General features: G+C 42.7%; 1 protein-coding gene across 1 annotated transcript in view; it reads left to right on the top strand.

Annotated features, from left to right (window-relative positions):
* The window catches only part of Jam3 (junctional adhesion molecule 3), a 60,361-nt gene that overhangs the window by 41,289 nt on the left and 4,360 nt on the right, over positions 1–14,712 (top strand). The window contains exons 2-4 of the mRNA XM_055601489.1: positions 8,978–9,043; positions 9,746–9,859; positions 14,560–14,712. Coding sequence (XP_055457464.1) covers positions 8,978–9,043; positions 9,746–9,859; positions 14,560–14,712 — 333 coding nt within the window. The remainder of the gene's footprint in view (positions 1–8,977; positions 9,044–9,745; positions 9,860–14,559) is intronic.

Here is a 14,712-nt window from a genome sequence, read left to right on the forward strand (position 1 = left end):
AATAGTGTTTGCAGGACTGGGCTCATACAGAGTTGCATGATGCCAAGGTCTCCAAACAGGGCAAGTGTTAGGGATGATGTATTTGCAGATGAGGTGTTGTACAGAATAAGAAGTACCTTGACACATGTTGTGTATTTAGTCATAATCACTTGTCATGCCTCAGTACCTCCAAAATGAGTTTCATGGAAATAGATTGGAGGATTTTACGCTTTTGAGCCAAGAGTAGTATACTCTCAATCTAATTACTCTGCTGTTAGAAAATGTGATGGCGTTGGGTTTGTTGAAATGCTCCCCCTCTATGTAAGTATGTTATAGTTTCATACTTGTTTTAGTCAAAGCTAAATGCATGGTAAGCAAAGCATGGATGCCATCGAGCCCTTTTCTTGTTGTATAAACTTTTTGAGTGATAAAAAAAATAAATTAAATACAAAAAGCGGTGATGCTGTCATTCTTTTGGGTCATTCTTTCCCTTCCTCCGTTTCCCTTCTGCCTTTCTTCCCCTGTTCCTGTCCTCAGTCTTATTTGCTGCCTCATTCTTCCTTTCTTCTTTTCATTCTTCCTTCCTTCTTCCTGGAAAAATGTTTGGTGCTGATGAAGTACAGATGTCACATTGCCTGGTGGTTTGGTACTGAAGAACGTGTGTAATGCAGCTGCCCCGTTCTCTCTTTTGGTCTTTCCCCATAGATTTTGTGCATACAATATTTCTCCCCTCAATGGACTCCAGACCTTCTCTCTCTCTTCTTTTTCTTTTACTTTTTCTTTTTTTCCCCTGAGACAGGATTTCTCTGTGTAGCCTTGACTGTCCTGGAATTCACTATGTAGACCAGGCTGGCCTTGAACTCAGAGATCTCCTTGCCTCTGCCTCCCAAGTGCTGGAATTAAAGGTGCCACCATTGCTCGGTTCAGACCTTCTCTTTAAAGCTTATGAAGCGAGATGTTAGAGAAAGGAGAGGAATTGGGGCAGGAGTTGTCACTTCTTCCTAGACAGCTATTTTTTTTGGTCACATCTGCCTCAGGTATTATTAGACAGTTTTGCTATTTTTATATTAACCATATTCGTGCTTAAGAAATCTTTGGTGGTGGGGCTGGGAAGATGGTACAGCAATCAAGAATGCACACTGCTCTTACAGAGGACCTGGGTTTGGCACTCAGCATCCACATAAGGTAGCTCACAGTCACTTGTAAGTCTAGCTGTAGGGGATCTGATGCTGTCTTTTAGACTCTAAAGGCATGCTGTGCACCCTGTACCCCAACATATGCATATAATTAAAAATTTCAAATAAATCTTTGGAGGCGTGGGTTAGGAGCCTGTAGAATCAAATAGAAGCAGCACCTCGTCTGATGTTTCTGTATTAACACGGGGACGAGGCTCTGCTCTGATGCTACGCTGAGTCTCCTTAGAAAATTCTCAGCATGTGTACAGTGGGATCTCATGTATTATTCTCTTGAGAAGTACCACAGCCAGAGCATTAGCCCATCAGCATTCTTAGAGAGACAGATCTGGTGAGAAGAGGAATAGTAAGGAAGAAAGCGGACATGTTGGGAATGTGTGTCCCTGAAGCCTGGTGATCCTGGAGAAACAGTGGTATCATCAAAGTCGAGAGACATTTTGCTAAAGCACTCATTTTTCCACGGGGAGTGCCCTGTTTAGTTCTGTTTAGATCTGCAGCTAATTTTAGGAAAAGATCTAATCATACTACAGAACCCAGAGTTCCACAGTTTAAAATAGTAATGCTAAGCAAAAATATCATTCACATTGACAAAATTAAACATTCAAGCCAGATTTCTTTTTAATCCCATCATGTCTGGCTGGTCCTTTCTGGTGTGGGTTCACCGTCCCTTCTACCTTCTCCCCTTGGCTTTGTGTAACCCTGTCTGTCCTGGAACTTGCTCTGTTTATCAGGGTGGCCTCAAACTCAGAGATCTGCCTGCCTCTGCCTTCTGAGTGCTGGGATTAAAAGTACGCACCACCACTGCCCAGCTTTTTTTTTTTTTTTTTTTAAAGATAAGGTCTTTCTCTGTTGTCTGAGCTGTCCTTCCCTGCCCTCCCCTGGGTGTCACCAGCCAGGCTTATGCTCTATTTTTAAAGATCTGTCTAATAATATTGACATTCAGTTTGGCCTTGATCACAGTAGGTAAATAGAGCAGAGCTTCATCCCATTGTGCTATGGTCAGAACCTGTTTTGAATGATTTATAGTCTGCTGTATGTGTAGGTGAATGGGTCTGGACAATAGTGTTTTGTGGCCTTTTTCAAGTTCTGACCTTAAGTTCCTTGAAAGTTGGCTAATAAGCTGTGACATTGTTGAAATGATGCTTTTTACTGAAAAACAAACAAAACCAACAACTTTTCTGTAAGGTGGATTTCACTAAGCAAAGGCAAGCAAGTGCTCTGTTTTGAACAGTAAAAATGCAGTTAATGTCCATGGAAAAGCCTGTGCTGCCACTTTATATTTAGCCTTGAGCCCCAGTGGACCAGCGCTGTCCCACAGCGCTGCGTGCTGACGAGATATGCGCGGCTTGAGTCCAGATTAGGGGAAAGTTTCTTTTGAGCCGGAGACAAAGTGAACAGAATGCCAAAAAGCTAAATATAAACCTCTGAGAGCCACTCATACATAAACTACTTTTTAGCCAACAACATATCATACACTGAAATACTTTTAAAATAACATTTTTATCTTAGTTTATAATGGGGGTATGAATCCCGGTTAATGTAATTTTCCATGAAAAGGTAAGATGATTGATTTTCTCTTTTAGTTGGCTCTGTAGGTAAATAATAGCCACTGTTAAAGATAGAAATCCCTTTATCTCTTGTTATTGTAGCATTTTATTCATGAGTCAGTAAATCTGGTTTACTGTTTACATGGCTTTAATTTAAAAAATAAAGAAGATGAAAAATGATGCATAGTTTGCACAAAGCTTTTGGGCAAACGTTAATGTGGGGTGTGTGGTCACCTTTGAACTCAGATCTTTCCAGTGTGCCACAGCTCTTAGAACACTCAGCCAGAAGAAGCCGACCTCCACAGAACTAAGAAGTGTGTGGGCTGAAGCTCATCCCGTTCCACAGTTCACCACCTCTTATGGTTTTAGGTTTGCTTTTATCACAGTATTTTATGCTATTGTTTGGTCTTGCTTGAGGCTCCAGAAGCATTTTACAGCCAATAACGCTGGGTAATAAAAGACAGCAGGGGCATCCCCATGCCAGGCACCAAGCTGTCTCTGAGTGTGACTGTAGGTGAGGGGCCTGGCCCCACCAAACGAGTGGCTGCAGGGAACAGTCTCCATGCACGCCTGGGCAAGACAAAGATGGTGCCTTCCAAGGAGCAAGGGGAGTGGGACAGTGATCTTTTAAAACACCTCTTAAAATTAACTGTTTCTGATTAACAATGCTAATTAACTATTAGCATAGTGGGCTGCACTGTGACATTTTCATCTGTGCACATCATTGGACCTTGCTCATGTTTGTCTTTCCCTCTGCCTCCCCTGCCTCTTGTCCCTTTTCACCCCCAAACAATGTCCTCCTCTTCCTGACATTCTCACTGTCTCTCATATATATGAGAAAATATACACTATTTTCTTTCTCCCGTTAATCCCTGTTACCTCTTCTCCCTTCCCTTTAGACTTCTTCCTCTCATAGTCTCCTTTCCAGTATTTCATGTGTGTGTGTGCAGCTGCATAAGAGAGAAAGCATGTTGTCTTTCTGTGTGTGGCTTAGAGAAATGGTATTTTAAATAAGTGAAGGGTCAGAGTATAACTTACTTGATATCCTAGCCCAGACCCTGGCAGAGTCTCTAGGTCCTGAAGGAGGAAACTGCAGTTGTTGTCCACAGCTGCTGCAATTGTTCCAGATAAGGAAAGGGAAGAGGAAACGAAGAGCACAGTAGCTCTGAGGTGCTCTGGGAATGGGGAAGGCCACAGTGAACGTCAGAACGCCAGTATTTCCTCTCTTGCCTTATCATTCTCATCTTGCCTGGTCCCTGGACTCTCCCTTAAGTCAGTTCCATGTGTTCAGAGGGAGGAAGAGGTGTTGGATTGAAGATGGCTGTGCCAACTACACATCACACCAAGACCTTTTTAAAGCCACTTCCATTGCAAACTTGTCTGGAAAGGGTTTTCAGTAAAACAATGGGCTATCAATTTAGACTTCAGGGTCTGATTCAGGTTTTCCTTTTAGTATAAAGTCTCCATTACATGTATCTGTTTCTGTCTCTTTTATTTCTGGGTAGATTTTAGCATATGTTTCCTGTAAGAAAATTTTTGAAATAAATCATGAAGTAGAAATGACGAGTCCAAACTCCTGACCTTTATTTTTGACCCACCTTGTTGCCACCAACCTCCCAGGCTTTGGTCCCCTGCCTGGGAAGTGCTTGCAGTAGTCTTTAAATTCAAGAGATAATAGGAGGCTGAGTCAGTGGTGAGAATGTGGTGTTAAATAGCCCCAGTGATGCTCAGAGGCACAGCTCATTAGAATCCCGGCAATGCTGGGAGTCCTTCCTCTGCTCCATCACCTGCCAGGGTACTGGGGGGGGGGGGGGGGGGGGGCGGAGCTGTTACGGTATTTGCTCATTCTTTTCTTTACAGTAAGCATCAGTTTGCAGCAGTATGATAATTTCCCTTAGCAGAATAGTCAGCTGATCTACAAGAAACAAACCATCATAGTTGGTGCCTGTCAAAATTGTGCTGTCAGTTTAGGTCTCGTTTCTGGTCTGTCTTCTCCGCATTCTGCTGGCTGGCAGCACCTCATATGTGAAGTTTTACACTCTGGATCTGCTGGATTTTTATATGACATTCCTTCCCCTGACTACAGTTGTTTTCCCAGGGAAAGCATAAATTCTCCTTGTGGGTATAAGGTCCAGAAGGGTGGGGTGCTAGTAATTCTTGGAGCTAGCTTCTTAGCCAAAGGATATGAACACTCGGAAATGACTCCAGGTACTCTGACCCTGTCAGCTTCACTTGCTTGGCTCAGGCTGAAGAATGTCTGCTTTTCTCGCTCTCCTTGTGCTACAAATAACCTGTGTTTAGTGCATTCTAGGATATCCTTGCCTTTGGACCATTTTAGATTTGGGAAATAAGTAGCTGGATCACAGATAAGGGATTTCCAGACATTTGTTATCCCTCCATAACTCGTATTTATCAAGACAAGGTCCCACTCTGTAGCCCTATTTGGCCCTGAATTTACTATGTATCATAGTCTGGTCTCAAACTCATGACCTTCCAACCCCAACCTCCCTAGTGCTGAATCACAGGCCTGTACCACCTCTCCTGGTGCCTAATTTCTTTCTTTTTATTTTATCATTTTAAAATAATTTTTAGATTTTTAAAAAGTGCATGCATTCATACAGTGTATTTTGATTATATCCATACATCGCCACTTTCTTCCAACACCCATATTGCCTCCTACACTATTTCCCTTCTAGCTTGATAGCTTGATGGCCTCTTTTTTTTTTTTTTTTTCTGCTATTAAGAACCCTGACTCAAACTAGTGCTATCCGTAAGTGTGGTCCTCCACTGAGACATGAACACCACTTAGCAGCTGCATCCCTAAAGAAAGATTGACTTTTTCTCTCAGAAGCCACCGGTTACCAGTGCTTCCTCTGATAGAATTGGGGTCTTGGGCCTTCCTCCATCCACACCGGACTTTTGATTGGCTTGATCTGGTGCTGTTTGGCACAGTAGTAACCACAGATGCCTTGAGTCGACGCATGCAACAGCTACGCCACATCCAGAAGTGAGCAGTTCATGTCTCTCCTCTCCACCCACTGCATTCTAAAGTTCCATCCCGTTGTGCAAAATCCCCTGAGTTAGGGGTGATAGGAAGTTGATATAGATGATGCATGCGTAGCTGAGCACTCAGAATTATTTATGCTTGGCACTTGGACCAATTATGAGTGTATGCATTAACAACTCTCCACTGCAAAAAGAAGCTTCTCTGTCCAGGGTTGAGAGCAGCACAAATACATGGGCATCTTTAGTAAGCAGTTTGACAACATCGGCATTTAGCAAAACAACAGCTGTAGAATTCCCAAGTCATAAAATTTTGACGTAAGTTCGTAGTTCTAGGCATGAAATACTTCCTGTGAATCAGAATTACCCACATAACAATCATGCCATTATTGTACCAGTGGCCATATCTTGCCAGCAGGTCAGTACTGTAGCATGCAGTATTCTGCACTGGGTAAAACCATTGATGTCTTTTCTCTTTAGAAGCCTGCACAGCACCTTCTGGCACCAGGGTAAGCTAGTCTCCTGGTCAATTTGAGTTGATTTCTCTATATCCTACATCTTAAAACCAGTGGTATCTTTATCAATTAAGACTTACATCCCCTTCAGGGGGGTGCAGCCTTGCCAGGCCACAGAGAACGACTTTGCAGCCAGTCCTCATGAGACCTGATAAGCTAGGGTCAGATGGAAGGGGAGGAGGACCTCCCCTATCAGTGGACTTGGAGAGGGGCATGGGAGGAGATGAGGGAGGGAGGAAAGAAGGGAGGGAGGGAGGGAGGGAGGAAGGGTGAGATTGGAAGGGAATGAGGGAGGGAGCTACAGCTGGGATACAAAACGAATAAAATATAATTAATGTAAAAATAAAAATTTAGTTAAAAAAAGACTTACATCTAGTTAGTGGACAGCTAAGCAATGGCAGTGGCCTGTGTTGATTTTAGTGCCTCTGAGGACGTTATGACCAATAATTCACAGGAAAGCCTACATCAGATCATTGTGGCAAGTCTGTGGGGCATTTTCTTGATTAATGATTGATGTGGGAGGGCCCAGACCATTGTGGGTGGTGAAACTCCTATCTAAGTGTTCCTGAGGCATATAAGAAAAGCGGGCTGAGGAAGCCATGGAGAACAAGCCAGTAAATACCATTTCTCCCTGGCTTCCAGGTTCCTGCCTTGACTTTCCTCAGTGGTGGAGTGTGAAAAGAGTTATAAGATGAAATAAACCTTTTTCTCCCCAAGTTGCTGTTAGTATGATACTTTATCACAGCAATAGAAACCCAACCCAAGACACTGAGTGTCATTTAAAAATAAAATATAAGCTAGAGAGATAATTTGGTCAGTAAGGTGCTTGCCTTAAAAACATTGAAGACCTTAGATCCTCATGTAAAAAAGCAGGTGTGGCATACAGCAATAATCCCAGTGCTGGGGAGGCCGAGCCCATGAGGTTCACTGGCTAGCCTCTGGTTCATGGCCAGCCATTCTGTCCTAATCTGGGAGCTCCAGAATGGTGAGAGACCCTGTCTCAAAAACATGCTTGTGAAACCTGTCTAGGGTAGCTGTAGCAGAGAGGTCACACTGAGGCTTCATTAAGACATAAGGGAAATTCACTCTTCCAAGTTTGCTGATCTTTAGTCATTTATCTCAGTAGGCAGTAGTGAAGGTGGTCCTTTCCACTTTCAAAGCTCTTTAAATTCTTTTAGAGTATGAGACACAGAAGTTTATTGTAAGCACAAATATCTGTTGGGCCTTCATGAAAATGAACAGTGTCAGCACTATAGCTCTCCAGTGCCTGGATAGCAGTCCTCGAATTCACCAGCTGTTGTCAGCTCCCATGCTCACACCACATTGATGAACCTACTCACCTCCTTCTACTCTGCCTCCACGCTATTCCCTTTGTGCCTCTAAGCTTTTTACCTCACTTTCTCATTTATTTTAACTCATACTAATTAGAAGAAGGACCTGACTTAGTTGTGCAAGCTCATATGAGTCATCTAAGAGGACCATTTGGCTGTCTTTGGGTGGTCACAGTCTCTTAAAGCCAATTTTAGTATGCTGTAAAGTTTCCAACAGAACTGTTAGTGGTAACTTCCGTTAGAAGGAATCTGGTGGGCTTGGTGGACAATGCATCAGATGTTATAGCCAGTGGGAGCTTTCAGATTGAGGGAAATAGTGTTGTACATGCACTATTTTCTACTGGCCCCAGAAAAGGTAGCTCATGGTTCTCTCAAACCTGATTATCTTCAGGTTTCTTGGTTCTGCAGCCTTCCATCGAAACAACAGTAGCTCAGGTGTATTATGTTTCTGCTTCCCATCACCTTTTACTCAACTCTTTTAGATTTTGCTAAAGTGTGAGCAAATTCTTACTGACTAAAGAAGTAAGCACGCAGAAGGATCATGTAAACCATAAAGGAAGGAATGGATTTTCATGGCCAGCAGAAGGAGTCAGAAAGCAAATGTTTTTTTACAGGAATTCCATGGTGTCTCAAGTGGTGGGTAGTCTAAATACTTACTAGCTCACAGCACTGTCTTTAGCCACATAGTAAGCCACTATCCCAAGCTGTCAGTAAAAGTCCTCTTTGTGGTATGGCAACTTTTCTTGGAGGAAAGCTGAAGGACAGCATTTTATAGGCGGTTTATTATCTCTACAAGATTGGTTGGAAAATGTTGAGACCATGGAGGTAACATATATTGCTTTCATTAGTTGTACAAACGTAGCTGCATGGAAATCACTATGCTGATATCTTTCTCACTGAAGTCTGGCATGAATTTCTTTATGGACGAGATGCACTAAGCTAGATGAAAATACAGTACGCTTGACCCTTGATTGGCTGATCACCGTATCAGAGAGGGTTGCTGCCAACTGTGCTGGGCCTTCAAGATTACCTTTATAAGACTTTATACTGGAGAAAAAGAGCAGGCAGGAGAGGAATGCTAGAGACCCACAGTCTGTATGAGACGTCGAATCATCAATAAAGAAGGGCTTGGAAAGGCTTTCACACTCCAAGGGCATTGTCTGGGACTGAGAAAGAATGGAAGCCTGTAGATTCTTCTCTTTCTCTTGGTTCCTTCCAGCAGAATAGTGAAAGGAAAGCATCAGCTGCTGTTTGTCTCTAAGAGACTGTTTACGATGTATTTTCCATCCCCTCTGCATTGTGATGGACATCCACGACTACATGGAAGGAAAAGCTGTGGCCTCCACCCAGTGTTTCTTGCTGTTATGGGGCTGCAGAGTGTCTGATTTTACTTTTGTTTTTCTTTTCAGGCTGTTTGATAGAGGCAGTGAATCTCAAATCCAGCAACCGAAACCCAGTGGTTCATGAATTTGAAAGTAAGTGAAGGAAAGAGAGAGAGAGAGAGAGAGAGAGAGAGAGAGAGAGAGATGGGTCCCTCTAGTGGACACTGGGTAACTCTGCAGCCAACCCAGCACTTACTGTAATTATTTTATTTTATTGATATACTACTGATACATTTGTTTGTTTGAGACAGGATCTCACTATGTAGCCCAGGCTGGCCTGGAATTTACTACAGAGACCAGGCTGGCCTGAGATTCACAGATATCTGCCTGCCTCCGCCTTCCAAGTACTGGGATTAAAAGTGTTCACCAGCACACGCAATCTATTATCATTTTAAAAATATTTGTACCTATGTGTCTGTCTGTATACATGTCAGGGGGATGCTGCAGAGGCCAGAGAGGGCCCTGGATCTCTAGGGGAGGGAGTTATAGATAGCTGTGTGCTAGAAATTGAACTGTTCTCTGCCAGAGCAGTAAGTACCCTTAACCATCCCATCTAGCTCAGGATGCCTGTTGTGTATAGGTAGACTAGTGGTGCACTGTGCATTTTACATTGGCTGCCATCTGTTTCCTGCCTATCCTTGCACCTGCATGACAAAAGAAGTCCCACAGAATAGATCAAAGAAGGTGTATTCCCTGTAGCAAAATTTTCACTAATGTTTGTATTGTTTATCTGCAGAAACTCTATAGAAACCTTGGAAGTTTAGGCTTATAAATTTTTTTCCCATTGCTCACCAGGTGTGGAATTGTCTTGCATCATCACGGACTCACAGACAAATGACCCTAGGATTGAATGGAAGAAAATCCAAGATGGCCAAACCACATATGTGTATTTTGACAACAAGATTCAAGGTAAATCTCGTCATCCTCTGTGCTACTCACTTCTCTTTTGTCTGCAGATCTTGGAATTTTGTTTGTTTGTTTTGTTTTGCTTTTTTGAGACAGGGTTTCTCTGTGTAGCCTTGGCTGTCCTTGACTTACTTTGTAGACCAGGCTGGCCTTGAACTCAGGGATCCTCCTGGCTCTGCCTTCCTGAGTGCTGGGGTAACAAGCGTGTACTACCACGCCTGGCTTGGAATTTATTGATAGCAGAGATTTATCCAAGACTGCTAACCTGTACCTGCAGTTAGGACTGTTCTGATTTTCTGAGTTTATTGTTGTAGAAATGTTCAGTTTTAGCATTGATATTTTGAGCCTTCCTATACCTGTAAAATGCAGCTTCAACAAATCCCAAGCTCGTTAATAAGGACTTGGATCTCCGCATAGCATGCCTGTCTAAGCAAACAGTTTCCTTAGCCATCTTGCTATAGCTCATGACAGACATACTGTGAGTGAGCGACCAAAGTGATCATCACAGCAGCATGGGGCACTCATTGAGCTACACTGTGTCCACTGGTAGGTGCTGGGACCTCCCTACATTGACCAGCAGGACATTATGTGGGGGCAGGGCTAACATAAGCTGCCATGGCATGGCAAGAAGGAGGAGGGGACTGAGAGCCAGGCATCAGGGCTGTAGGATGTAGAGTGCCCAGATAGCAAGTACGGCATGGTGAGAGATGTAGTTGCAGGAAAGAATGCTGCATAGGGACACACAGAAACCAGGTAATGCTTAGCTGATGAGAAGAGTTGTAGCCAGGGCCTGGCAGAGAAGGAGATGAGGAAGGTCAGGCAAGCCGGGACAGTAGATAATATTCATCAGAGGTGCTAGGGGAAGTGACATAGAGACTGGAAGTAAGCAAAACTCAGAGCAGAACTATATCAGATTCCATTCAGAGTCTGGTGGGGTTGCTCACAGTGTCCAAGCTATTGTAGAGATATTGGAAATGCAAGGGGAAAATTGGCTATGCTGAAGGATGTAGAGATTGGGCAGTGAGAGGTAGCACAGGATAGGATGTTACTTTTCATCTGACATGAGGGAAGGAATAAATAGGAGGTCCAGTGCAGATACATCCAGTTTTAGGGAAGTCATGGTCTTTGTGATGTGCATTCTACATGTCAGGAGTGGTGTGCTCTTAACAATAGTTTGTTGGCTATAGCTGTACCTCAGATGTTCAGTGCCTGCTGAGCGTTCACACAACCCTGAATTCAGTCTCTAGGGCTGAGGGGAAAAAAAAAAAGGTCAAACCCCAGCAACATCCAAGGGCTGTTTGTGTAGCTCAGTGGTAGCACCCTTTGGAGGCTTACAACTCCAGGGGATCTGATTCCTCCTTGCCTGCACAGGCCATACGTGCATGTGGTATATAGGCAAAACCAGCCCTACACAAGAATATAAATAAGTAAGTCTTTAAAAAAGTCCCACTTATTAAAACCATAAAAACCCAATGTATGGGGGAGGGGGTTGTTGGAGAGATGATTGAGTTAAGAGTGAGTACTGTTACGGAGGACCTGAGCTCAGTTCCTAGTACCCTCTCAAGGTAGCCTGTAACTCCAGCTCCTGGTTGTCTGACAGCCTTTCCTGCACTGTGCAGGCCATGCATTCACACCTGCACACACCCACACATAATAGGTGCAATGAAAAATAATAAAAATAAATATTTAAGAAAACTCTTTGTTGGTATAATGTTCTTGTGGAATGTATAAAATTTATCCTTTTCATTCAAATGCTGATTTTTCTACACCACTATCTGGTTTCAATCCAGAAATTGCATTGTGATGCTTATTCTAATCACCTGTCTCAAGTTTGTGTAAACATGCCACCATTTGTTCTCTGTATTGTCAATAAAAAAACCAGCTAATGCTGAGCAACGGAGAGAATAGCGTGGGATATCCTTATCTGGAGGGGAGGAGAAAGAATCCAGTGAGAGGAGTCGGGAAGAGAGATTGGTGGGGAAAGGACTTGGAACTACCAGGAGAGATGAACCAACCAGATGTAAGATATGACTAAAAGCAGGTATAATGTGGGAAATCTGAATGGGAGGAATCTATGCAAGGCTTAGGATGGAGTAATTATTGCCCAGCACTGTGCTGTAGGTTAATTAAATATATCCTAGTCGCTGTGTGTTGATTTAGTCAAACTGGTTATTCCTAAATCAGCTGTATACCCAAATCTCCACACAGAGACTAGTATTTATTTAACTTAGATTTCCCATATTATACTTGCTTTTAGTCATATCTTAGGTCCAGTAGGTTCATCTCTCCTGGTGTTTCCAGGTCGTCTCCCCTTCGATCTCTCCTTCTGACTCCTGGCGGACAACTCTTTTTTCCCTAGCACTAGGGGTTGGAAGGACAGAGTGATGGACCACTGATCTAGTATGCATAAGGCCCTGAGTTATCGCTTGCATCACAAGTGATGACAGCTTTCTTTTTATGGATGTTGGAGGTTTTATTCTTAGCCATAGGAGTGACTACCATAAAGGACCTCTACCACAAAGAACCAGAAGGTTGGAGGCAAGACTCATCTTATGCCTTAGTGGAGGACATTGCCCAAAGCACCTGTTAGTTCTGTTCCCTTTGAAGTGTAAAATTAAGTTGTTAAATTCACATAGGTATGGAACCAACAACCAACCCATCCAGCCCCAGAACCTTTCTGTAGCCAAGAAGGAAACCCATGCTCATGAACAGTCAGGACCCTTCCCTCACCTCTCTGCAGCCCTCTATCTACACTCTGACTCTCTGGATTATCTTTTCTGGAGACTTCATGTAAAGGAATGTTATTCTTTTGTTCTTGGCTTCTTTCACTTAGTGTAGTATTTTGAAGCACAAGTCAGAACCGTGCTCCCTTCTGTAGCTGAGTCAGTGTTCACTGTGCAGTTAATGTGCTATTTGACCATTTATCAGTTGATGTGTACAGCCAGGCTGCTTTGACACTTTGGCTGTCATCAGTATTCCATACTTATTTTTGTGTGAAGGCCAAATACACAATGACTAGGCCATACAGTAGGTGCATGGTAAGTTTTTGAAGAAACTGACTGCTTTTCAAAGTGGTGTCATCATTTAAAAAAAAATATATTTATTTTATTTTATGTGTGTATTTTGTCCACATACATGTATGTACACTAGATCTGCATGCTGGGTGTGAAGCAGTCAGAAGAGGGCTGGATCCCCTGAAATTGGAGTTATGGATGGTTGTAAGCCACTAAATGGTTGGTGGGAACCAAACCTGGATCCTTAGCAGAAGTAATAAATATTCTTAACCACTGAGCCATCTACCCAATCCTGTCTTCATCATTTTACATTCTTACTAGCAGTGTTTCCCCTGTAGTTGTACCAATACTTGTGATCATCTGATCTTTGATTTTTATATTTATTTACTTTATATATGAGTGCTCTATCTGAATGTGTGCCTGCATGCCAGAAGAGGGTATTAGTTTCCAGTATAGATGGTTGGAAGCCACCATGTGGCTGCTGGGAATTGAATTCAGGACCTCTGGAAGAGCAGCCAGTGCTCTTATCCACTGAACCATATCTCCAGTCCCCTGACCTTTGATCTTAATAGTATTAGAGGATATATAGAGATATCTCAGAGAAGTTTCATCTTTTCATATACAAATGGACAGCTGTAGATTCTCTTGAGAGTAATATCTAATCAACTGTTATGTTTATTTAAAAAATGTTTGTTTTTGAGTCATAAATTTGTATATTCCAGAGGCTAGTCTTTTTTTCTGATAATGATTTAGAGTTTTTCCCATTCTGTAGATGGTATTTTCACCTGCTATGTCCTTTAAAGCACAGTTGTTTCAATTTGATGAAATCTAATATAACACCAAATTTTTGAGCTTGTGTCTTTGAAACTAAGAAACTGTTACCAAACCTAAGGTCATGAAGATTATGCCTTCTGGAGAAATGGCTCTGTGGTTGAGAGCACTGGCTGCTTTTGCAAAGGACTTAGATTCCCAGCACCCACATGTTGGCTGCCAAGCATTTGTAATTCATGTCCAGGAGATTTGATGGCCTCCTTCTGACTTGTGTGGGCACCAGGCACACACTTGCTGTACAGACATACAAGCAGGCAAAAAAAGTAAACACATAAGTAAATAAAAAAAGTAAAGCAGACACATAAAGTAAATAAATCTAAAAAAATTAGGCCTTTCTCCCTTAAGACTTTTAACGCTTGGAGAGAGCACTTTGCTAATGTTGTGCAGGCTGGCCTCGAGTTTCTGTGTTTGTTGCCTAGGCTAACCTCAAACTCAAGTTCCTGTAAGCTTATAGTTTTGCAAATAAATGCCTAACTCTTGTTCAACTGTTAAGTAGTTGTTTGTTGAATACGGAGGGCAGCCAGGGTTCAGCTTTCTTCTTTTTCACATGGGTACCAACATCCTTTGTGGATTTTGTTTTTTAATGTTTATTTGATTTTTCTTTAATATCCTTTTAATTTTTCCCTCAGTTATCTTCCCCCTGGAGATGAGCAAGAGAAAATAAGGTTCCTGGCTTTGTCTTAAAAGCTACTATTGTTGATGCTCAGGTTGCATGTGAGAAGTCAGTGTCCTGATCATGAAGATCACTTCTTTCACATAGGGACTGGACAGAAAGCAGTCTGCAATCTGCTGGCTCTGCCATCAAGTCCAGACCCTCTGTCTTCCAGTGGCCAATATTTTGTGTCTTCTTTTTTATAGGGGACCTGGCAGGTCGCACAGATGTGTTTGGAAAAACTTCCCTGAGGATCTGGAATGTGACACGGTCAGACTCAGCCATCTATCGCTGTGAGGTTGTTGCTCTAAATGACCGAAAAGAAGTTGATGAGATTACCATTGAGTTAATTGTGCAAG

The sequence above is a fragment of the Psammomys obesus genome, unplaced genomic scaffold, assembly GCF_907164565.1.
Source record: "Psammomys obesus unplaced genomic scaffold, mPsaObe1.curated_primary_1811, whole genome shotgun sequence".
In the NCBI taxonomy this organism is placed as follows: domain Eukaryota; kingdom Metazoa; phylum Chordata; class Mammalia; order Rodentia; family Muridae; genus Psammomys; species Psammomys obesus.